At 48.0% G+C, this 23,811-nt stretch overlaps 1 protein-coding gene across 1 annotated transcript in view; it reads right to left on the bottom strand.

Annotated features, from left to right (window-relative positions):
- Positions 1–1,170: 1,170 nt before the first annotated feature.
- The window catches only part of LOC139419791 (transcription factor SPT20 homolog), a 29,512-nt gene continuing 6,871 nt past the window's right edge, over positions 1,171–23,811 (bottom strand). The window contains exons 7-19 of the mRNA XM_071169777.1: positions 17,614–17,667; positions 16,516–16,655; positions 16,146–16,302; positions 15,975–16,031; positions 15,630–15,701; positions 15,136–15,284; positions 15,023–15,055; positions 13,639–13,753; positions 9,869–9,977; positions 9,508–9,714; positions 5,076–5,355; positions 2,409–2,497; positions 1,171–1,323 (exon numbers count right to left, since the gene is read on the bottom strand). Of these exons, the coding sequence (XP_071025878.1) occupies positions 1,217–1,323; positions 2,409–2,497; positions 5,076–5,355; positions 9,508–9,714; positions 9,869–9,977; positions 13,639–13,753; positions 15,023–15,055; positions 15,136–15,284; positions 15,630–15,701; positions 15,975–16,031; positions 16,146–16,302; positions 16,516–16,655; positions 17,614–17,667 (1,569 nt within the window). The 3' untranslated portion in view covers positions 1,171–1,216. The remainder of the gene's footprint in view (positions 1,324–2,408; positions 2,498–5,075; positions 5,356–9,507; positions 9,715–9,868; positions 9,978–13,638; positions 13,754–15,022; positions 15,056–15,135; positions 15,285–15,629; positions 15,702–15,974; positions 16,032–16,145; positions 16,303–16,515; positions 16,656–17,613; positions 17,668–23,811) is intronic.

Here is a 23,811-nt window from a genome sequence, read left to right as displayed (position 1 = left end):
TCCAACTCAGTCCCTAAGAATCCACTAGCTAGCCTCTTCCCCAGTCCCAAAACAACCCTTAAACCCTACCCCCAAATATACTTCTTTATGGCCCCTCTTAAAATAACTCAAGTTTATAGGTCAACTGTTGTGTCTATGCTAAACTCTCGTCTTCTCCAGGCGGTGGTACATCATTATCGGGTGAGAAGCTTCAGGACTGTATCAGCCGGGCCACGACGAGACATCGAGAGATCTGCAAACTCATCGACAAATTCCTACAGAGCGTCAAGACAGCGGAATAAACACACTTTTTTTTTCTTTAAAAGATGTATTTTCCTGTCAATATATACATAGTTTCTTCTTTAGTACACAATAAAACTGCTGACAAAGACCATTTCATTTCTGTCCCAGAAATGTCACATGATTTCTAATATGAATATACTCTTCTTAATCCCGCCCCCTTCCACCCCCACAAGGAAATGCCTTATTATAAAAAAAATTGCACTCCGCATTGCATGCTGGGAAAATGAGTCATCTTGTTAGATCATCCGTGTCTGAAAATACCACCGTAATTCCCTACATAGTGCCCTTGTCAAAAGTAAGGGGATAGGATGGCATTTCAGATACACACAGAACCAGGAGCTGTTGTCCATCCAGGAGCTCTGTTTCAATCCACGGCCCCGTAGACGACACCGTGACGTCATATGAGGAAGTAACAGGACAGCAGGCTGGTAGGAAGAACCATCTTCTAAATCATTTAAATAATAGGTTGTCAGGACGTGGTTGGCACGCCAACCAAACAGTTATTATTACATCATCTCCCAGCTACAAAATGGACGAAAGGAAAAGTATTTTTTGCCTATAGTCTCCTAAATGAGACTGGGGTAGGAGTACACTATAGAGACGTATAGGGGTTGGGTGAAGTTCTCTCAATCATGATTTGGGGAGGGGCTGTGGCATGCTCCTCTTTGGTTGGCTGGGGGGGGGGGCATCATGATTTGGGGAGGGGCTGTGGTGTGCCCCTCTTGGCTGGGGGGGGGCCATCATGATTTGGGGAGGGGCTGTGGTGTGCTCCTCTTGGCTGGGGAGGGGCTGCGGCGTGCTCCTCTTGGCTGGGGGGGGCCATCATGATTTGGGGAGGTGCTATGGTGTGCTCCTCTTGGCTGGGGAGGGGCTGCGGCGTGCTCCTCTTGGCTGGGGGGGGCCATCATGATTTGGGGAGGTGCTCCTCTTGGTCTTACTTCTTGGTTGGCTGGCGGTATGTAGCCGTGGCGACGCCCCCTGAGGGCCCGTCCCCCCCATAGCCATTTGCTGCTACTGCATTTGGTGGTGCAAGAATTGCAACTAAGGGAGGGAGAGAAAGGGGGGGGGGGGGGAGAGGGAGGAAATAAGTTATTGTCATTTAACATGCCAAGGCAGCAACCAGCTGGCCAAAACAGGTTACTGTCATTTCCTGCCATCCTGTAATTTAAAGATTTTCTAAAATTGTAGAGAATCATTGTACTATTTAAACTGCTGTGAAAAATAGTTTGAAAAGCTGAAAGTAAAAGACGGAAAAACTCAACTTAAACACGGGAAGCATAGAAATAACCCACAACGAACATATCTACTGCTTCTTAGACCTGCGTTCAATGAGAAGGACAGATCTATAACTCATATTTCTATGTGAATTAGATCAGGTCGCCCAAAAAGTGACATATTGCAGCTTTAACATTTCAAGGCAACGGAACATGACTTTATGACGGGTTGGTTGTCTAGCAACAAAACTGACGGGTTGGTTGTCTAGCAACAAAACTGACGGGTTGGTTGTCTAGCAACAAAACTGACGGGTTGGTTGTCTAGCAACAAAACTGACGGGTTGGTTGTCTAGCAACAAAACTGACGGGTTGGTTGTCTAGCAACAAAACTGACGGGTTGGTTGTCTAGCAACAAAGCTGACGGGTTGGTTGTCTAGCAACAAAGCTGACGGGTTGGTTGTCTAGCAACAAAACTGACGGGTTGATTGTCTAGCAACAAGATACGTGCACAACTATGGGGCAAAACAGACAGTGTTACCTGACTGTGTGGTAGGCAGTCTGTGTTACCTGACTGTGTGTAGGCAGTCTGTGTTACCTGACTGTGTGTAGGCAGTCTGTGTTACCTGACTGTGTGTAGGCAGTCTGTGTTACCTGACTGTGTGGTAGGCTGTCTGTGTGGTAGGCTGTCTGTGTGGTAGGCTGTCTGTGTTACCTGACTGTGTGGTAGGCAGTCTGTGTTACCTGACTGTGTGGTAGGCAGTCTGTGTTACCTGACTGTGTGTAGGCAGTCTGTGTTACCTGACTGTGTGTAGGCAGTCTGTGTTACCTGACTGTGTGTAGGCAGTCTGTGTTTACCTGACTGTGTGTAGGCAGTCTGTGTTACCTGACTGTGTGGTAGGCTGTCTGTGTTACCTGGTGTGGTAGGCATCAGTCCTCCCAGACCACTCAGGTTGAGACCAGGACCCAACATCTGACTGGAAGTCATCAGAGTCTGGGGACTGCTGCACAGACACACAGAGAGAGAGAGAGAGACTCAGTGAACATAGCCTTGCTATTGAGAAAGGCCGCCGTAGGCAGACATGGCTCTCAAGAGAAGACAGGCTATGTGCTCACTGCCCACAAAATGAGGTGGAAACTGAGCTGCACTTCCTAACCTCCTGCCAAATTGTTTTATTGTATCACACTGCAGACCTAGCAGGAAGAGAGCGAGAGGGGGGAGACATGGAGTTGACTGAGCTATAATGACAGACAAGGCTTAGAGACAAGACTGAAAGACTGACTGAGGTATAACTCAGACAAGACAGACTGAGGTATAACCCAGACAAGACAGAGACAGACTGAGGTATAACCCAGACAAGACAGAGACAGACTGAGGTATAACCCAGACAAGACAGACACAGACTGAGGTATAACCCAGACAAGACAGACTGAGGTATAACCCAGACAAGACAGACTGAGGTATAACCCAGACAAGACAGACTGAGGTATAACCCAGACAAGACAGACTGAGGTATAACTCAGACAAGACAGACTGAGGTATAACCCAGACAAGACAGACTGAGGTATAACTCAGACAAGACAGACTGAGGTATAACCCAGACAAGACAGACTGAGGTATAACCCAGACAAGACAGAGACAGACTGAGGTATAACCCAGACAAGACAGACTGAGGTATAACTCAGACAAGACAGACTGAGGTATAACCCAGACAAGACAGACTGAGGTATAACCCAGACAAGACAGACTGAGGTATAACCCAGACAAGACTTATTTAGTCTAGCGTCTCCAGTCAGAAGCTGTACTAGACAGATCCTAGCGCCTACAGAACCCTTACCACCAGAGGTTAATGGGTATCTTGTAGGAGAAAGGTGTATGGTGGAGGAACGTATTGAGCGAAGGAGAGACAATCAGACGTTGGCACTGACGGAGAGATGTGGATTAGTGAGGAATGCGGGGGGGGATCGAGGTCAAGGTCACGTTAAAGGAGAAGGAACAGTTTATTGCCCGTATCACTTAACTTCCTGCCTAGTAATAAAGATGTAATGTTTAGAGAGAAGGAGGATACTCCATCCAAACTGGAGTGTATATATATATATATATTACCCCTGGTGGAAATATATGTATTTGTCTTAATCAGCTGTATCGGCCCAATGGGTGAATAAACTTGGTTTAACCTTTAGTCCGTAAGTTTTACGAGGTTCCTGTAGAACCAGACAAATAGAGTAGGTAGAATCAAATCAAATGTATTTATAAAGCCCTTCTTACATCAGCTGATGTCTCAACGTGTTTGTACAGAAACCCAGCCTAAAAAAAGACAAACAGCAAACAATGCAGGTGTAGAAGCACGGAGCAGAGTGGTTTTCAAAACCCTATCCTCAGGGATCCTCAGACATTACACCATTTTATTGCATCCCTGAACTAGCTTGCCGGATTGACCTAGTCAAGGCTCAGGGATCCCCAGACATTACACCATTTTATCCCTGAACTAGCTTGCCGGATTGACCTAGTCAAGGCTCAGGGATCCCCAGACATTACACCATTTTATCCCTGAACTAGCTTGCCGGATTGACCTAGTCAAGGCTCAGGGATCCCCAGACATTACACCATTTTATCCCTGAACTAGCTTGCCGGATTGACCTAGTCAAGGCTCAGGGATCCCCAGACATTAACCCATTGTATCCCTGAACTAGCTTGCCGGATTGACCTAGTCAAGGCTCAGGGATCCCCAGACATTACACCATTTTATCCCTGAACTAGCTTGCCGGATTGACCTAGTCAAGGCTCAGGGATCCCCAGACATTACACCATTGTATCCCTGAACTAGCTTGCCGGATTGACCTAGTCAAGGCTCAGGGATCCCCAGACATTACACCACTTTATCCCTGAACTAGCTTGCCGGATTGACCTAGTCAAGGCTCAGGGATCCCCAGACATTACACCATTGTATCCCTGAACTAGCTTGCCGGATTGACCTAGTCAAGGCTCAGGGATCCCCAGACATTACACCATTTTATCCCTGAACTAGCTTGCCAGATTGACCTTGTCGAGGGTTTCATGACCATTAGCATCAGGTTTCGGTCCTGTCTTTGTAATAGAATCAAACTAAAAAGGTCCTTGGAGGAGAGGTTTTAAAACAACTAGGTTGTGATTTTAATAACTTTTAGTCCTCATTTGAACTAATCTTCCAAGAGTCCTTAAACATTCAAATACAATTTATAATTACGAACATATTTTACACACATATATATTATATATATTAAACACACTGTTACAAACAGACATAACACACTAACATATAACATATTGACCCGATAAATACTTTGTCTAAAAATAGATATTGATTCTTCATCTGCCATAGTCCAGCACAACTTTCCTATGTGTTATATTTAAAATGGTTTAAAAGTATTGTTTTAAATGTAATTTATTGAAAGGTTTCTGGTTTGCTCAGTTAAATTATTCAATTTCTTTATGGCTCTAAATCAAAATAAAAATGTATGCCTATTTCTCTGTCTGGATAACACTCTATTCATATCTATTATTATTATTATTATTATCTATTAAGAGTATTAGATCCTTACCAGACAGATCCCACCACGTTGAGGAAGTTGAGTCCAGCAGGGTTAGCCATGACCTGAGAGGAGCTGGTTAATGTTGTGATGGAGGTTATCATGGTGGGTAGAGGGATGGTAATTACGGGTAGGGCCTGGGACAGGGACAGCTGCTGCTGGGGGGTCAGGAGGGCCTGGGGGTCCGGAGGGGTGGGGGTGACGGAGGGAGGGAGGGAAAGGAGGGAGTCGGGGGGGTGAGGGGTGGAACAAGGGGTGTTGGTGGGGGTGGACGGCTTCGGGGTCCCCGATCCTGAGAGAGGAGAGAGAGAGAGGTGGTCAGGGAGAGAAAAGTGGGGTAGAGAAGAGGGGGTCATGGAAAAGGGGGAGAGAAGAGGTGGTCAGGGGGAAGAAGGGGGTGAGAAGAGGGGGAGAGAAGAGGGGGTAGAGAAGAGGTGGACAGAGGGAAGAGGGGGTAGAGAAGAGGGGGTAGAGAAGATGGGGTAGAGAAGATGGGGTAGAGAAGATGGGGTAGAGAAGATGGGGGAGAGAAGAGGGGGAGAGAAGAGGGGGAGAGAAGTTTCAGACCAGTATGTTGTAGGGGGATCTAGTTCCAGACCAGTATGTTGTAGGGGGATCTAGTTCCAGACCAGTATGTAGTAGGGGGATCTAGTTCCAGACCAGTATGTAGTGGGATCTAGTTTCAGACCAGTTTGTAGGGGATCTAGTTTCAGACCAGTATGTTGGGGATCTAGTTCCAGACCAGTATGTTGTAGGGGGATCTAGTTCCAGACCAGTATGTTGTAGGGGGATCTAGTTTCAGACCAGTATGTTGTAGGGGGATCTAGTTCCAGACCAGTATGTTGTAGGGGGATCTAGTTCCAGACCAGTATGTTGTAGGGGGATCTAGTTTCAGACCAGTATGTTGTAGGGGGATCTAGTTTCAGACCAGCATGTAGGGGGATCTAGTTTCAGACCAGCATGTAGGGGGATCTAGTTTCAGACCAGTATGTAGGGGATCTAGTTTCAGTCCCATATGTAGGGGATCTAGTTTCAGTCCCATATGTAGGGGATCTAGTTTCAGTCCCATATGTAGGGGATCTAGTTTCAATCCCATATGTAGGGGATCTAGTTTCAGTCCCATATGTAGGGGATCTAGTTTCAGTCCCATATGTAGGGGATCTAGTTTCAGTCCCATATGTAGGGGATCTAGTTTCAGTCCCATATGTAGGGGATCTAGTTTCAGTCCCATATGTAGGGGATCTAGTTTCAGTCAATTATGTAGGGGATCTAGTTTCAGTCCCATATGTAGGGGATCGAGTTTCAGTCCCATATGTAGGGGATCTAGTTTCAGTCCCATATGTAGGGGATCTAGTTTCATTTTCTATGAACTGCCTTCTCATATAGTTATTTCCCCTCTTGTCCAGGTGGGAGAGGCACTGTGATGTGCAAATTAGATTGGATCTGTTGGGGATCTGTTGGAGAGGTATGCGAATCGGAGTGGGTCTACGGTGTCTCTATTGATGCTGTTGATGTGAATGTCACGACCAGCCTTTCAAAGCACTTCATAATTACATCTGTGAGTGCATTTAGGCAGGTTACCTAAGGAGCTCTTGGGAACAGGGACGATGGTGATCAGTTTGAAACATGCTGGGATTACAGACTGACACCCTCCAGCTGGTCGGCGCACGATTTGAGAACGAGCCCCGATGTTCCGTTTGGATACACTCTTGTAGTCACTGTGGGGACGACATCGTCGATGCACTTATTGGTGGGTTCCCTCAATGCTATCGGGTTGAATCACAGAACATAACCCAGTTCTGTACTAGCAAAACAGTCTTGTAGCCTCGCGACTGCTTCGTCTGACCACTTCCGTATTGAACGCATCACTGGTACTTCCTGTTTGAGCTTTTGTTTTGGAAGCAGGACAATGGGAGTCATGGTCAGAATTGCCAGAAGAAGGACGAGGGAGGGCCTTGTGTGCGTTTCTGTGGGAAGAATAGAAGTGGTCTAGCGCCCCCTAGTGGTGCAGGAGACGTATTGGTAGAAGTGAGGTAGGACGGTTTTAAGCCTACCCACATTAAAGTCCCCGCCCACCAGAAACGCTGCCTCTGGGTCAACGGTTTCTTGTTTGTTTTATGGCCCCATACAGTTGATTGAGTTGCCAGAGTGGTGTTGGCTTGTGGAGGAATGTAGATAAGCCGTGATAATTACTGATGAGAACTCTCTTGGTAGATTAAAGGGTCTGCAGTTTACCATGAGGTATTCTATATATCATGTGAGCAAAAGCTCAAGATTTCCTTCACACTAGAAGCAGCTGTTATTTATGATAAAACACCTCCCCTTGTGTTCCTTCGAAGTCGGCCGTCCTGCTGCCACTGCATGGAGAATCTACAGAGTACTACGTGCACAGTGTCATCATCCAGACACATAATATTGAAGCTGTTCAAGCCTCTCTGATAGGAGTTCCTCCCGGGTGGTGCAGTGCTAGCTAGCTGTGCCACCAGAGATTCTGGGTTCGAGCCCAGGCTCTGTCGCGACCGGGAGGTCCATGGGGAGAAGCACAATTGGCCCAGCGTCATCCGGGTTAGGGGAGGGTTTGGCCGGCAAGGATATTCTTGTCTCATTGCGCACTAGCGACTCCTGTGGCAGGCCGGGCACAGTGCACGCTAACCAGGTCGCCAGGTGTACGGTGTTTCCTCCGACACATTGGTGCGGCTGGCTTCCGGGTTGGATGTGCGTTGTGTCAAGAAGCAGTTGTGTTTCGGAGGACGCGTGGCTCTCGACCTTCGCCTCTCCCGAGTCCGTGCGGGAGTTGCAGCGACGAGACAAGACTGTAACTACCAACTGGGTACCACAAAATTGGGGAGAAAAAAGGGGTACATTTATTTTTTTAAATAAAACTTTTTTTTTTATTTTTATTTTATTTACGTCTGGTAGGAGACTCTCGAATGAAGCTCATCCATCTTATTCTCCAGTGACTGGACATTTGAAAATGGAGGTGAGCATCATTCAGGTTTCTTTCTTCGCCTCACCCCCCCGTGTTTATGGCTGCAGCATTTTGACAGCACATGGAACAAAGGAATGGGGTCGGGTATGAACAGTGGAACAGCTGAGCCGGAGATTAAGTCATATTTGAAGTCTTATTGGAGGTTAGTAACTGTCGATCCGATGTCCAGAAGTGCTTGGTGGTCATATGTGATACTAGTATAAACTTTATGTACAAAGTTAAGTTAAACACTAAAGTCACTTAATAGAAAAGTTGGGTTGGAACTCGTAAGCCTTCTCTGATTGGGTTGGAACTCGTAAGCCTTCTCTGATTGGGTTGGAACTCGTAAGCCTTCTCGGATTGGGTTGGAACTCGTAAGCCTTCTCTGATTGGGTTGGAACTCGTAAGCCTTCTCTGATTGGGTTGGAACTCGTAAGCCTTCTCTGATTGGGTTGGAACTCGTAAGCCTTCTCTGATTGGGTTGGAACTCGTAAGCCGTCTCTGATTGGGTTGGAACTCGTAAGCCTTCTCTGATTGGAACTCGTAAGCCTTCTCTGATTGGGTTGGAACTCGTAAGCCGTCTCTGATTGGGTTGGAACTCGTAAGCCTTCTCTGATTGGGTTGGAACTCGTAAGCCTTCTCTGATTGGAACTCGTAAGCCTTCTCTGATTGGGTTGGAACTCGTAAGCCTTCTCTGATTGGGTTGGAACTCGTAAGCCTTCTCTGATTGGGTTGGAACTCGTAAGCCTTCTCTGATTGGAACTCGTAAGCCGTCTCTGATTGGGTTGGAACTCGTAAGCCTTCTCTGATTGGGTTGGAACTCGTAAGCCTTCTCTGATTGGGTTGGAACTCGTAAGCCTTCTCTGATTGGGTTGGAACTCGTAAGCCTTCTCTGATTGGGTTGGAACTCGTAAGCCTTCTCTGATTGGGTTGGAACTCGTAAGCCTTCTCTGATTGGGTTGGAACTCGTAAGCCTTCTCTGATTGGAACTCGTAAGCCGTCTCTGATTGGGTTGGAACTCGTAAGCCTTCTCTGATTGGGTTGGAACTCGTAAGCCTTCTCTGATTGGAACTCGTAAGCCTTCTCTGATTGGGTTGGAACTCGTAAGCCTTCTCTGATTGGAACTCGTAAGCCGTCTCTGATTGGGTTGGAACTCGTAAGCCTTCTCTGATTGGGTTGGAACTCGTAAGCCGTCTCTGATTGGGTTGGAACTCGTAAGCCGTCTCTGATTGGGTTGGAACTCGTAAGCCTTCTCTGATTGGGTTGGAACTCGTAAGCCTTCGCTGTTGGCACCATCTTTCACACATGATTGACTGTTTGATAGACTGACTGACCTTTTGACAGACTGGCTGACTGCCGTTTGATAGACTGGCTGACTGACCTTTTGACAGACTGGCTGACTGACCTTTTGATAGACTGGCTGACTGACCTTTTGATAGACTGACTGACTGTTTGACAGACTGGTCAGGTACTCACTCTGTGTCGACGCCATGGGAGATAGGGCTGCCGGGGACAACAACCCCACCTGTCCTAACTGCCCCCCCAGCTGTAACCCCTGCCCCAGCTCCACAGAGTGCTTCCTACTCAGAGACTGGGGCTTGGCTGAGCCGGGGCCTGTTCCTGGGGGGGGCGTAAGACACTTAAGGAGACCACTGGTAGCCTGCGCTGAACTATACAGGTTACCTGGAGAGAGGAGAGGAGAGGAGGAAGAGAGGGAGCAGGGAGAGAGAGAGATGGGAGAAAGTAGAAGCACCAATCAGATGTCAAGTAGAGAAGAACAACTTTCTGGTATGAGATGCAGCCGCAGACCTCCAGGCTGGTTAGAGAGGGGGGTAACCTGAGGAGCTGCTGCCCGACCCGGAGGGTAGTTTGATGGGGGGAGGCCGGTGCTTCACCCCCTTCCCCAACACACCTGACGACTGAACCAAGGCTGATAGACCATCCACCTGGGGACACACAGCGGGCATTAAGTGAATCAACAACAAGCTCTGTCTCTCTGCCAGGCTGAGAGTTGGTTCTACAGTGTGTTGTGGTGTGTCTCTCTGCCAGGCTGAGAGTTGGTTCTACAGTGTGTTGTGGTGTGTCTCTCTGCCAGGCTGAGAGTTGGTTCTACAGTGTGTTGTGGTGTGTCTCTCTGCCAGGCTGAGAGTTGGTTCTACAGTGTGTTGTGGTGTGTACCTCTGTCTCTCTGCCAGGCTGAGAGTTGGTTCTACAGTGTGTTGTGGTGTGTCTCTCTGCCAGGCTGAGAGTTGGTTCTACAGTGTGTTGTGGTGTGTACCTCTGTCTCTCTGCCAGGCTGAGAGTTGGTTCTACAGTGTGTTGTGGTGTCTCTCTCTGCCAGGCTGAGAGTTGGTTCTACAGTGTGTTGTGGTGTGTACCTCTGTCTCTCTGCCAGGCTGAGAGTTGGTTCTACAGTGTGTTGTGGTGTGTCTCTCTGCCAGGCTGAGAGTTGGTTCTACAGTGTGTTGTGGTGTGTCTCTCTGCCAGGCTGAGAGTTGGTTCTACAGTGTGTTGTGGTGTGTCTCTCTGCCAGGCTGAGAGTTGGTTCTACAGTGTGTTGTGGTGTGTACCTCTGTCTCTCTGCCAGGCTGAGAGTTGGTTCTACAGTGTGTTGTGGTGTGTCTCTCTGCCAGGCTGAGAGTTGGTTCTACAGTGTGTTGTGGTGTGTACCTCTGTCTCTCTGCCAGGCTGAGAGTTGGTTCTACAGTGTGTTGTGGTGTGTCTCTCTGCCAGGCTGAGAGTTGGTTCTACAGTGTGTTGTGGTGTGTCTCTCTGCCAGGCTGAGAGTTGGTTCTACAGTGTGTTGTGGTGTGTCTCTCTGCCAGGCTGAGAGTTGGTTCTACAGTGTGTTGTGGTGTGTCTCTCTGCCAGGCTGAGAGTTGGTTCTACAGTGTGTTGTGGTGTGTCTCTCTGCCAGGCTGAGAGTTGGTTCTACAGTGTGTTGTGGTGTGTACCTCTGTCTCTACTGGCTGAGAGTTGGTTCTACAGTGTGTTGTGGTGTGTCTCTTTGCCAGGCTGAGAGTTGGTTCTACAGTGTGTTGTGGTGTGTACCTCTGTCTCTACTGGCTGAGAGTTGGTTCTACAGTGTGTTGTGGTGTGTCTCTCTGCCAGGCTGAGAGTTGGTTCTACAGTGTGTTGTGGTGTGTCTCTCTGCCAGGCTGAGAGTTGGTTCTACAGTGTGTTGTGGTGTGTCTCTCTGCCAGGCTGAGAGTTGGTTCTACAGTGTGTTGTGGTGTGTACCTCTGTCTCTCTACTGGCTGAGAGTTGGTTCTACAGTGTGTTGTGGTGTGTCTCTCTGCCAGGCTGAGAGTTGGTTCTACAGTGTGTTGTGGTGTGTACCTCTGTCTCTCTACTGGCTGAGAGTTGGTTCTACAGTGTGTTGTGGTGTGTACCTCTGTCTCTCTACTGGCTGAGAGTTGGTTCTACAGTGTGTTGTGGTGTGTCTCTCTGCCAGGCTGAGAGTTGGTTCTACAGTGTGTTGTGGTGTGTCTCTCTGCCAGGCTGAGAGTTGGTTCTACAGTGTGTTGTGGTGTGTCTCTCTGCCAGGCTGAGAGTTGGTTCTACAGTGTGTTGTGGTGTGTACCTCTGTCTCTCTACTGGCTGAGAGTTGGTTCTACAGTGTGTTGTGGTGTGTCTCTCTGCCAGGTTGAGAGTTGGTTCTACAGTGTGTTGTGGTGTGTCTCTCTGCAGGCTGAGAGTTGGTTCTATAGTGTGTTGTGGTGTGTCTCTCTGCCAGGCTGAGAGTTGGTTCTACAGTGTGTTGTGGTGTGTACCTCTGTCTCTCTACTGGCTGAGAGTTGGTTCTACAGTGTGTTGTGGTGTGTCTCTCTGCCAGGCTGAGAGTTGGTTCTACAGTGTGTTGTGGTGTGTACCTCTGTCTCTACTGGCTGAGAGTTGGTTCTACAGTGTGTTGTGGTGTGTCTCTCTGCCAGGCTGAGAGTTGGTTCTACAGTGTGTTGTGGTGTGTACCTCTGTCTCTCTACTGGCTGAGAGTTGGTTCTACAGTGTGTTGTGGTGTGTCTCTCTGCCAGGCTGAGAGTTGGTTCTACAGTGTGTTGTGGTGTGTCTCTCTGCCAGGCTGAGAGTTGGTTCTACAGTGTGTTGTGGTGTGTCTCTCTGCCAGGCTGAGAGTTGGTTCTACAGTGTGTTGTGGTGTGTACCTCTGTCTCTCTACTGGCTGAGAGTTGGTTCTACAGTGTGTTGTGGTGTGTCTCTCTGCCAGGCTGAGAGTTGGTTCTACAGTGTGTTGTGGTGTGTACCTCTGTCTCTCTGCCAGGCTGAGAGTTGGTTCTACAGTGTGTTGTGGTGTGTCTCTCTGCCAGGCTGAGAGTTGGTTCTACAGTGTGTTGTGGTGTGTACCTCTGTCTCTCTACTGGCTGAGAGTTGGTTCTACAGTGTGTTGTGGTGTGTCTCTCTGCCAGGTTGAGAGTTGGTTCTACAGTGTGTTGTGGTGTGTCTCTCTGCAGGCTGAGAGTTGGTTCTATAGTGTGTTGTGGTGTGTCTCTCTGCCAGGCTGAGAGTTGGTTCTACAGTGTGTTGTGGTGTGTACCTCTGTCTCTCTACTGGCTGAGAGTTGGTTCTACAGTGTGTTGTGGTGTGTCTCTCTGCCAGGCTGAGAGTTGGTTCTACAGTGTGTTGTGGTGTGTACCTCTGTCTCTACTGGCTGAGAGTTGGTTCTACAGTGTGTTGTGGTGTGTCTCTCTGCCAGGCTGAGAGTTGGTTCTACAGTGTGTTGTGGTGTGTCTCTCTGCCAGGCTGAGAGTTGGTTCTACAGTGTGTTGTGGTGTGTACCTCTGTCTCTCTACTGGCTGAGAGTTGGTTCTACAGTGTGTTGTGGTGTGTCTCTCTGCCAGGCTGAGAGTTGGTTCTACAGTGTGTTGTGGTGTGTCTCTCTGCCAGGCTGAGAGTTGGTTCTACAGTGTGTTGTGGTGTGTCTCTCTGCCAGGCTGAGAGTTGGTTCTACAGTGTGTTGTGGTGTGTACCTCTGTCTCTCTACTGGCTGAGAGTTGGTTCTACAGTGTGTTGTGGTGTGTCTCTCTGCCAGGCTGAGAGTTGGTTCTACAGTGTGTTGTGGTGTGTACCTCTGTCTCTCTACTGGCTGAGAGTTGGTTCTACAGTGTGTTGTGGTGTGTCTCTCTGCCAGGCTGAGAGTTGGTTCTACAGTGTGTTGTGGTGTGTCTCTCTGCCAGGCTGAGAGTTGGTTCTACAGTGTGTTGTGGTGTGTACCTCTGTCTCTCTACTGGCTGAGAGTTGGTTCTACAGTGTGTTGTGGTGTGTCTCTCTGCCAGGTTGAGAGTTGGTTCTACAGTGTGTTGTGGTGTGTCTCTCTGCAGGCTGAGAGTTGGTTCTATAGTGTGTTGTGGTGTGTCTCTCTGCCAGGCTGAGAGTTGGTTCTACAGTGTGTTGTGGTGTGTACCTCTGTCTCTCTACTGGCTGAGAGTTGGTTCTACAGTGTGTTGTGGTGTGTCTCTCTGCCAGGCTGAGAGTTGGTTCTACAGTGTGTTGTGGTGTGTCTCTCTGCCAGGCTGAGAGTTGGTTCTACAGTGTGTTGTGGTGTGTCTCTCTGCCAGGCTGAGAGTTGGTTCTACAGTGTGTTGTGGTGTGTACCTCTGTCTCTCTACTGGCTGAGAGTTGGTTCTGTCCCATGATGCCTGAGTTCCGAGACATTTTCACCTGGCACTTCACGTCCTGCTCATATACACCTTTATACTGGGATAGAAACCTGGAACACACACACACACACCAGTCAACGCCCTACAACACAGCCAACGCCCTACAACACAGCCAACGCCCTACAACACAGTCAACGCCCTACAACACAGTCAACGCCCTACAACACAGTCAACGCCCTACAACACAGCCAACGCCCTACAACACAGTCAACGCCCTACAACACAGTCAACGCCCTACAACACAGTCAACGCCCTACACCGCAGTCAACGCCCTACACCGCAGTCAACACCCTACAACAAAGTCAACGCCCTACAACAAAGTCAACGCCCTACAATGCAGTCAACGCCCTACAACGCAGTCAACGCCCTACACCGCAGTCAACGCCCTACACCGCAGTCAACGCCCTACACCGCAGTCAACGCCCTACACCGCAGTCAACGCCCTACACCGCAGTCAACGCAGTCAACGCCCTACAACGCAGTCAACGCCCTACAACACAGTCAACGCTCTACAACACAGTCAACGCCCTACACCGCAGTCAACGCCCTACACCGCAGTCAACGCCCTACGACACAGTCAACGCTCTACAACACAGTCAACGCCCTACAACACAGTCAACGCCCTACAACACAGTCAACGCCCTACAACACAGTCAACGCCCTACAACACAGTCAACGCCCTACAACACAGTCAACGCCCTACAACACAGTCAACACAGTCAACGCCCTACAACACAGTCAACGCCCTACAACACAGTCAACGCCCTACAACACAGTCAACACAGTCAACGCCCTACAACACAGTCAACGCCCTACAATACAGTCAACGCAGTCAACACCCTACAACACAGTCAACGCCCTACAACACAGTCAACGCCCTACAACACAGTCAACGCCCTACAACACAGTCAACACAGTCAACGCCCTACAACACAGTCAACGCCCTACAACACAGTCAACGCCCTACAACACAGTCAACGCCCTACAACACAGTCAACACAGTCAACACAGTCAACGCCCTACAACACAGTCAACGCCCTACAACACAGTCAACACAGTCACAGTCAACGCCCTACATCAGTCAACACAGTCAACGCACTACAACACAGTCAACACAGTCAACGCCCTACAACACAGTCAACGCCCTACAACACAGTCAACGCCCTACAACACAGTCAACGCCCTACAACACAGTCAACGCCCTACAACACAGTCAACACAGTCAACGCCCTACACCACAGTCAACACAGTCAACACAGTCAACGTCCTACAACAGAGAACAAATGTTTTCAGAAAGAACAAAGAGACAAGTCACTTACCGATCAGCATCTCTCTTTGAGCCTATTAGGAACCTGGTGGGAAGAAAGACACCGTCAAAGCCAGTCAAAATATGATGTTCCTCTGCGGGTTTGCACCCTCCCCCACTCCTTACGCTGGATGTACGAGCTGAAGGTCGCTGCTGTCTTCCTCAGCGCAGTAGATCTTTCCGTAGACCAGAGGGTCGCCCACCGACTGGAAGATGGACACCTTGGTCCTCTGGCCCCCGACCTCACACTCAAACGTATAGTCATCTATCACGTCCTGTCCGGGGGGGGGAGATAAAGAGTGTGACACCAGGAAGTGAGAAGTCTTACCTCTGCAGGACAGACAGTGGGTCAGTAAGAGGGGAAGATAAAGAGTGTGACACCAGGAAGTGAGAAGTCTTACCTCTGCAGGCCAGACAGTGGGTCAGTAAGAGGGGAAGATAAAGAGTGTGACACCAGGAAGTGAGAAGTCTTACCTCTGCAGGCCAGACAGTGGGTCAGTAAGAGGGGAAGATACAGAGTGTGACACCAGGAAGTGAGAAGTCTTACCTCTGCAGGCCAGACAGTGGGTCAGTAAGAGGGGAAGATAAAGAGTGTGACACCAGGAAGTGAGAAGTCTTACCTCTGCAGGCCAGACAGTGGGCTGAGATTCCTGCAACTTCACTGACTTCTCTACCACTGCATATTTCTCTACCTGGGAACACAGAGACAGTCTGAGCATGAACACTACTCAATAATTTGAAAAATATATATAAAACAATTGGCATCTATTTTCAATGAGCTCAATAAGCTGAAAAGGGAGAAACTACTTTATTTAAAAAAAAAGTTTTTTTTCTCATTTAAATCACTTCCTGAAATGACTGACTTCAATTGATATTGACCCCCGACCCTGGTCCATATCTCAGTAGCAGTCACTGACCGACAACGGCCGTGGCAGACAGGTGGGCGTGGTCGAGAAAAGACTCACATCAATCTCCTTGGGGACAGTGAGTTGGCAGCTGCTCTGTTTCCACATGTCCACACACTGTAAACGAGAGAAGGGGACAGAACGGTGAGAGGTCCGTCTGAACTCAGTGTGTTGTCGGGATTGGATTTGTAAAAAGGTGTTTGTAAATTGGAGGGTAATTGTGATCTCAACTTTTCCGGCCTTGGAGATCTTCAGGTCTATCGAGGGGGCCGGCTTCCTCTCCTTCCTCCTCTGCAGGTAGTCATAGAGACGCAGCTGGGGGGGCGTGGGCAGGTAGGACAGCTCCTGCTGACGGTTCAGCGCCGCCCGAGAGTGATGCTTAAAACAACTATGGAAAGAGGAGAGACAGGTCAGTGTGTGTGTCTCTCAGAACAGCTGGAGATCAGGTATGCAGAATAGCTAGTGCAGGTGTGCGTGTGTTTTCAGGTGACTGTGTGTATGTCACTGTGTATGTAGCGTGTGTGTGTGTGTGTGTGTGTCTGTGTGTGTGTGTGTGTGTGAGAGTTTCTGTGTGTGTGTGTCTGTGTGTGTCTGTGTGTACCGTTTCATAGAGTGAGTGTTCATCTTCTGCTTGTTATAGAGCAGGTGGTTGGCTGTACAGGTGACAGAGATAGATGGATCCAGACACAGAGGATCAGCTGTGGCCAGCAGTAACTGGCTCTCCAACTGGAACTTATCATCCTGGAGAGGAGAGAGGAGGAGGAGTAGAGAGAGGAGAGGAGATGAGAGGAGAAAAGAGGAGAGAGAGGAGAGGAGATGAGAGGAGAAGAGAGGAGAGATGAGAGGAGAAGAGAGATGAGGAGAAATGAGAGATGAGAGGAGAAATTAGGAGAAATTAGGAGAAATGAGAGGAGATGAGATGAGAGGAGAGGAAAAATGAGAGATGAGAGGATGAGGAGAAGAGAGGTGAGACGAGAGATGAGGAGACATGAGAGAAGGAGAAATGAGAGGAGGACAAGAGAGGAGAGATGAGGAGAGATGAGAGGAAGACAAGAGAGGAGAGATGAGAGGAAGACAAGAGAGGAGAGATGAGAGGAGGACAAGAGAGGAGAGATGAGAGGAGGGAAAGGGGAGAAGAGGAGGTGGGGGAGAAAGGGAGAGCGGAAGAGAGAGGAAGGGAAAGAGAAGGGGGATAGATGAAGAGGGCGGTGATAAGGGGCGATAGATGAAGAGGGAGGTGATAAGGGAGGATAGATGAAGAGGGCGGTGATAAGGGAGGATAGATGAAGGGGGCGGTGATAAGGGAGGAAAGATGAAGAGGGCGGTGATAAGGGAGGATAGATGAAGAGGGCGGTGATAAGGGAGGATAGATGACGAGGGCAGTGATAAGGTGATAAGGGAGGATAGATGAAGAGGGCAGTGATAAGGGAGGATAGATGAAGAGGGCGGTGATAAGGGGGGATAGATGAAGAGGGCGGTGATAAGGGGGGATAGATGAAGAGGGAGGTGATAAGGTGATAAGGGAGGAACATGCAAGAAGGGTGGAGGGGGAGAGGAAAGGAGAAGAGAGGAAAAGAAGTGAAGATGAAGGGGGAAGATGAGAAAAGAGCAGGTCAATTAAATAAATGTGAGATCCCCATCACTGAATCTCAGAACATTTCAGAACATTTCTCAGTGTTCCTATACCATCGTATCTCACCTGTGTCCATTTGTGGTGGTCACTGGTCATGGCATGGACGTCACAGATCAGTGTCTGGGGATAGCAGGGTCAAAGGTCAGAATTTGGTATCCAACACATTCCAAGCTGAAGGCTATTTTGGAATAAATGTCCTATTCACATCATTCTTTTATACATTTTTATTGTACTTTTACTCCTTTTTCTCCCCAATTTCGTGGTTTCCAATTGGTAGTTACAGTCTTGTCCCATCGCTGCAACTCCCCTACGGACTGGGGAGAGACGAAGGACGACGCGTCCTAGGAAACACGACCCTGCCAAGCCACACTGCTTCTTGACACACTGCTTGCTTAAACCGTGTCGGAGGAAACACCATCGAGTCGGCGACCGAAATCAGCATGCAGGGTCACGGCCCGCCACAAGGAGTCGCTAGAGCGAGATGAGATGAGAAAATCCCGGCCGGCCAAACCCTCCCCCAACCCGGATGACGCTGGGCCAATTGTGCACCGCCTCATGGGTCTCCCTGTCATGGCCGGTTGTAAACGCAGCCTGGGATCGAACCCGGGTCTGTAGTGACGCCTCAAGCACTGCGATGCAATGGCTCAGAGCGCTGCGCCACTCGGGAGGCCTTCTGCACTTCATTCTGATAGCAAATCATCCCCACTCTGACATAACGATCAGGTTTCTCCTTCTCCTGCATGGCAGGTTCTACTGACACACAGTATCAGTCAAAGGTTTGGACACACCTACTCATTCAACCAATAGAATGCTATATATACAGTATCAGTCAAAGGTTTGGACACACCTACTCATTCAACCAATAGAATGCTGTATATACAGTGTCAGTCAAAGGTTTGGACACACCTACTCATTCAACCAATAGAATGCTATATATACAGTATCAGTCAAAGGTTTGGACACACCTACTCATTCAACCAATAGAATGCTATATATACAGTATCAGTCAAAGGTTTGGACACACCTACTCATTCAACCAATAGAATGCTGTATATACAGTGTCAGTCAAAGGTTTGGACACACCTACTCATTCAACCAATAGAATGCTATATATACAGTATCAGTCAAAGGTTTGGACACACCTACTCATTCAACCAATAGAATGCTGTATATACAGTGTCAGTCAAAGGTTTGGACACACCTACTCATTCAACCAATAGAATGCTATATATACAGTATCAGTCAAAGGTTTGGACACACCTACTCATTCAACCAATAGAATGCTATATATACAGTATCAGTCAAAGGTTTGGACACACCTACTCATTCAACCAATAGAATGCTGTATATACAGTGTCAGTCAAAGGTTTGGACACACCTACTCATTCAACCAATAGAATGCTATATATACAGTATCAGTCAAAGGTTTGGACACACCTACTCATTCAACCAATAGAATGCTATATATACAGTGTCAGTCAAAGGTTTGGACACACCTACTCATTCAACCAATAGAATGCTGTATATACAGTGTCAGTCAAAGGTTTGGACACACCTACTCATTCAACCAATAGAATGCTATATATACAGTGTCAGTCAAAGGTTTGGACACACCTACTCATTCAACCAATAGAATGCTATATATACAGTGTCAGTCAAAGGTTTGGACACACCTACTCATTCAACCAATAGAATGCTGTATATACAGTATAAGTCAAAGGTTTGGACACACCTACTCATTCAACCAATAGAATGCTGTATATACAGTGTCAGTCAAAGGTTTGGACACACCTACTCATTCAACCAATAGAATGCTGTATATACAGTGTCAGTCAAAGGTTTGGACACACCTACTCATTCAACCAATAGAATGCTGTATATACAGTGTCAGTCAAAGGTTTGGACACACCTACTCATTCAACCAATAGAATGCTGTATATACAGTGTCAGTCAAAAGTTTGGACACACCTACTCATTCAAGGATTTTTCTTTATTTTTACTATTTTCTACATTGTAGAATAATAGTGAAGACATCAGAACTATGAAATAACACATATGGACTCATGTTGTAACCAACAAAAAAAAAAGTGTTAAACAAATCAAAATATATTTGAGATTCCTCAAATAGACACCCTTTGCCTTGATGACAGCTTTGCACACTTGGTATTCTCTCAACCAGTTTCATGAGGTAACCTGGAATGCATTTCAATTAATAGGTGTGCCTTGTTAAAAGTACATTTTCTAGTACTTGTTCTCCTGGTTCTTACCTGCATGGTGTCTGTTCTACCCATTAATGTCTATGGTTCTAGAGCAATGGTATTCAAAGTGGGGGTATTGTGTGTGTGTGTGTGTGTGTGTGTGTGTGTGTCTATGGGTATCTACTAGCATGCTAACAGATATGTCCATAGATCCCCAGTTATTACGCTAACGCTAGTTAGCATTGGCTCACGGAACTACCTTCATACTGGACAGAGACATTTCCAAAATCATGAAGTATCCCTTTAAGGTTGTGTTGTTCGATTTGGGGTCGGGTCCCCGTTGAAAAAGGTTTGAGTACCACAGTTCTCCTGCTTCTCACCTGCATGGTGTCTGCTCTTTACGTTATATTTCTAGGATTGTAGAAGGCAGTGCTAGTTCCTACCTGCATGGTGTCTGCTCTTTACGTTATATTTCTAGGATTGTAGAAGGCAGTGCTAGTTCCTACCTGCATGGTGTCTGCTCTTTACGTTATATTTCTAGGATTGTAGAAGGCAGTGCTAGTTCAAATCAAATCAAATCAAATCAAATTTTATTTGTCACATACACATGGTTAGCAGATGTTAATGCGAGTGTAGCGAAATGCTTGTGCTTCTAGTTCCGACAATGCAGTAATAACAAGTAATCTAACTAACAATTCCAAAACTACTGTCTTGTACACAGTGTAAGGGGATAAAGAATATGTACATAAGGATATATGAATGAGTGATGATACAGAGCAGCATAGGCAAGATACAGTAGATGGTATCGGGTACAGTATGTACAAATGAGATGAGTATGTAAACCAAGTGGCATAGTATAGTATAAAGTGGCTAGTGATACATGTATTACATAAGGATACCGTCGATGATATAGAGTACAGTATATACGTATGCGTATGAGATGAATAATGTAGGGTAAGTAACATTTATATAAGGTAGCATTGTTTAAAGTGGCTAGTGATATATTTACATCATTTCCCATCAATTCCCATTATTAAAGTGGCTGGAGTTGAGTCAGTGTCAGTGTGTTGGCAGCAGCCACTCAGTGTTAGTGGTGGCTGTTTAACAGTCTGATGGCCTTGAGATAGAAGCTGTTTTTCAGTCTCTCGGTCCCAGCTTTGATGCACCTGTACTGACCTCGCCTTCTGGATGATAGCGGGGTGAACAGGCAGTGGCTCGGGTGGTTGATGTCCTTGATGATCTTTATGGCCTTCCTGTGACATCGGGTGGTGTAGGTGTCCTGGAGGGCAGGTAGTTTGCCCCCGGTGATGCGTTGTGCAGACCTCACTACCCTCTGGAGAGCCTTACGGTTGAGGGCGGTGCAGTTGCCATACCAGGCGGTGATACAGCCCGCCAGGATGCTCTCGATTGTGCATCTGTAGAAGTTTGTGAGTGCTTTTGGTGACAAGCCGAATTTCTTCAGCCTCCTGAGGTTGAAGAGGCGCTGCTGCGCCTTCTTCACGATGCTGTCTGTGTGAGTGGACCAATTCAGTTTGTCTGTGATGTGTATGCCGAGGAACTTAAAACTTGCTACCCTCTCCACTACTGTTCCATCGATGTGGATAGGGGGGTGTTCCCTCTGCTGTTTCCTGAAGTCCACAATCATCTCCTTAGTTTTGTTGACGTTGAGTGTGAGGTTGTTTTCCTGACACCACACTCCGAGGGCCCTCACCTCCTCCCTGTAGGCCGTCTCATCGTTGTTGGTAATCAAGCCTACCACTGTTGTGTCGTCCGCAAACTTGATGATTGAGTTGGAGGCGTGCGTGGCCACGCAGTCGTGGGTGAACAGGGAGTACAGGAGAGGGCTCAGAACGCAACCTTGTGGGGCCCCAGTGTTGAGGATCAGCGGGGAGGAGATGTTGTTGCCTACCCTCACCACCTGGGGGCGGCCCGTCAGGAAGTCCAGTACCCAGTTGCACAGGGCGGGGTCGAGACCCAGGGTCTCGAGCTTGATGACGAGCTTGGAGGGTACTATGGTGTTGAATGCCGAGCTGTAGTCGATGAACAGCATTCTCACATAGGTATTCCTCTTGTCCAGATGGGTTAGGGCAGTGTGCAGTGTGGTTGAGATTGCATCGTCTGTGGACCTATTAGGGCGGTAAGCAAATTGGAGTGGGTCTAGGGTGTCAGGTAGGGTGGAGGTGATATGGTCCTTGACTAGTCTCTCAAAGCACTTCATGATGACGGATGTGAGTGCTACGGGGCGGTAGTCATTTAGCTCAGTTACCTTAGCTTTCTTGGGAACAGGAACAATGGTGGCCCTCTTGAAGCATGTGGGAACAGCAGACTGGTATAGGGATTGATTGAATATGTCCGTAAACACACCGGCCAGCTGGTCTGCGCATGCTCTGAGGGCGCGGCTGGGGATGCCATCTGGGCCTGCAGCCTTGCGAGGGTTAACACGTTTAAATGTCTTACTCACCTCGGCTGCAGTGAAGGAGAGACCGCATGTTTTCGTTGCAGGCCGTGTCAGTGGCACTGTATTGTCCTCAAAGCGGGCAAAAAAGTTATTTAGTCTGCCTGGGAGCAAGACATCCTGGTCCGTGACTGGGCTGGGTTTCTTCCTGTAGTCCGTGATTGACTGTAGACCCTGCCACATGCCTCTTGTGTCTGAGCCGTTGAATTGAGATTCTACTTTGTCTCTGTACTGGCGCTTAGCTTGTTTGATAGCCTTGCGGAGGGAATAGCTGCACTGTTTGTATTCGGTCATGTTACCAGACACCTTGCCCTGATTAAAAGCAGTGGTTCTCGCTTTCAGTTTCACACGAATGCTGCCATCAATCCACGGTTTCTGGTTAGGGAATGTTTTAATCGTTGCTATGGGAACGACATCTTCAACGCACGTTCTAATGAACTCGCACACCGAATCAGCGTATTCGTCAATGTTGTTATCTGACGCAATACGAAACATCTCCCAGTCCACGTGATGGAAGCAGTCTTGGAGTGTGGAGTCAGCTTGGTCGGACCAGCGTTGGACAGACCTCAGCGTGGGAGCCTCTTGTTTTAGTTTCTGTCTGTAGGCAGGGATCAACAAAATGGAGTCGTGGTCAGCTTTTCCGAAAGGGGGGCGGGGCAGGGCCTTATATGCGTCGCGGAAGTTAGAGTAACAATGGTCCAAGGTCTTTCCTCCCCTGGTTGCGCAATCGATATGCTGATAAAATTTGGGGAGTCTTGTTTTCAGATTAGCCTTGTTAAAATCCCCAGCTACAATGAATGCAGCCTCCGGATAAATTGTTTCCAGTTTGCAGAGAGTTAAATAAAGTTCGTTCAGAGCCATCGATGTGTCTGCTTGGGGGGGGATATATACGGCTGTGATTATAATCGAAGAGAATTCTCTTGGTAGATAATGCGGTCTACATTTGATTGTGAGGAATTCTAAATCAGGTGAACAGAAGGATTTGAGTTCCTGTATGTTTCTTTCATCGCACCATGTCACGTTAGTCATAAGGCATACGCCCCCGCCCCTCTTTTTACCAGAAAGATGTTTTTTCCTGTCTGCGCGATGCGTGGAGAAACCTGTTGGCTGCACCGCTTCGGATTGCGTCTCTCCAGTAAGCCACGTTTCCGTGAAGCAAAGAACGTTACAGTCTCTGATGTCCCTCTGGAATGCTACCCTTGCTCGGATTTCATCAACCTTGTTGTCAAGAGACTGGACATTGGCAAGAAGAATGCTAGGGAGTGGTGCGCGCTGTGCCCGTCTCCGGAGTCTGACCAGAAGACCGCCTCGTTTCCCTCTCTTTCGGAGTCGTTTTTTTGGGTCGCTGCATAGGATCCACTCCGTTGTCCTGTTTGTAAGGCAGAACACAGGATCCGCGTCGCGAAAAACATATTCTTGGTCGTACTGATGGTGAGTTGATGCTGATCTTATATTCAGTAGTTCTTCTCGACTGTATGTAATGAAACCTAAGATGACCTGGGGTACTAATGTAAGAAATAACACGTAAAAAAACAAAAAACTGCATAGTTTCCTAGGAACGCGAAGCGAGGCGGCCATCTCTGTCGGCGCCGGAAGTAAGGTTCCTACCTG

Source organism: Oncorhynchus clarkii, chromosome 10 (genome assembly GCF_045791955.1).
Source record: "Oncorhynchus clarkii lewisi isolate Uvic-CL-2024 chromosome 10, UVic_Ocla_1.0, whole genome shotgun sequence".
In the NCBI taxonomy this organism is placed as follows: Eukaryota; Metazoa; Chordata; class Actinopteri; order Salmoniformes; family Salmonidae; genus Oncorhynchus; species Oncorhynchus clarkii.
Note: the sequence above shows the minus strand (reverse complement) of the source record. Positions and strands in the feature narration are given on the sequence as shown.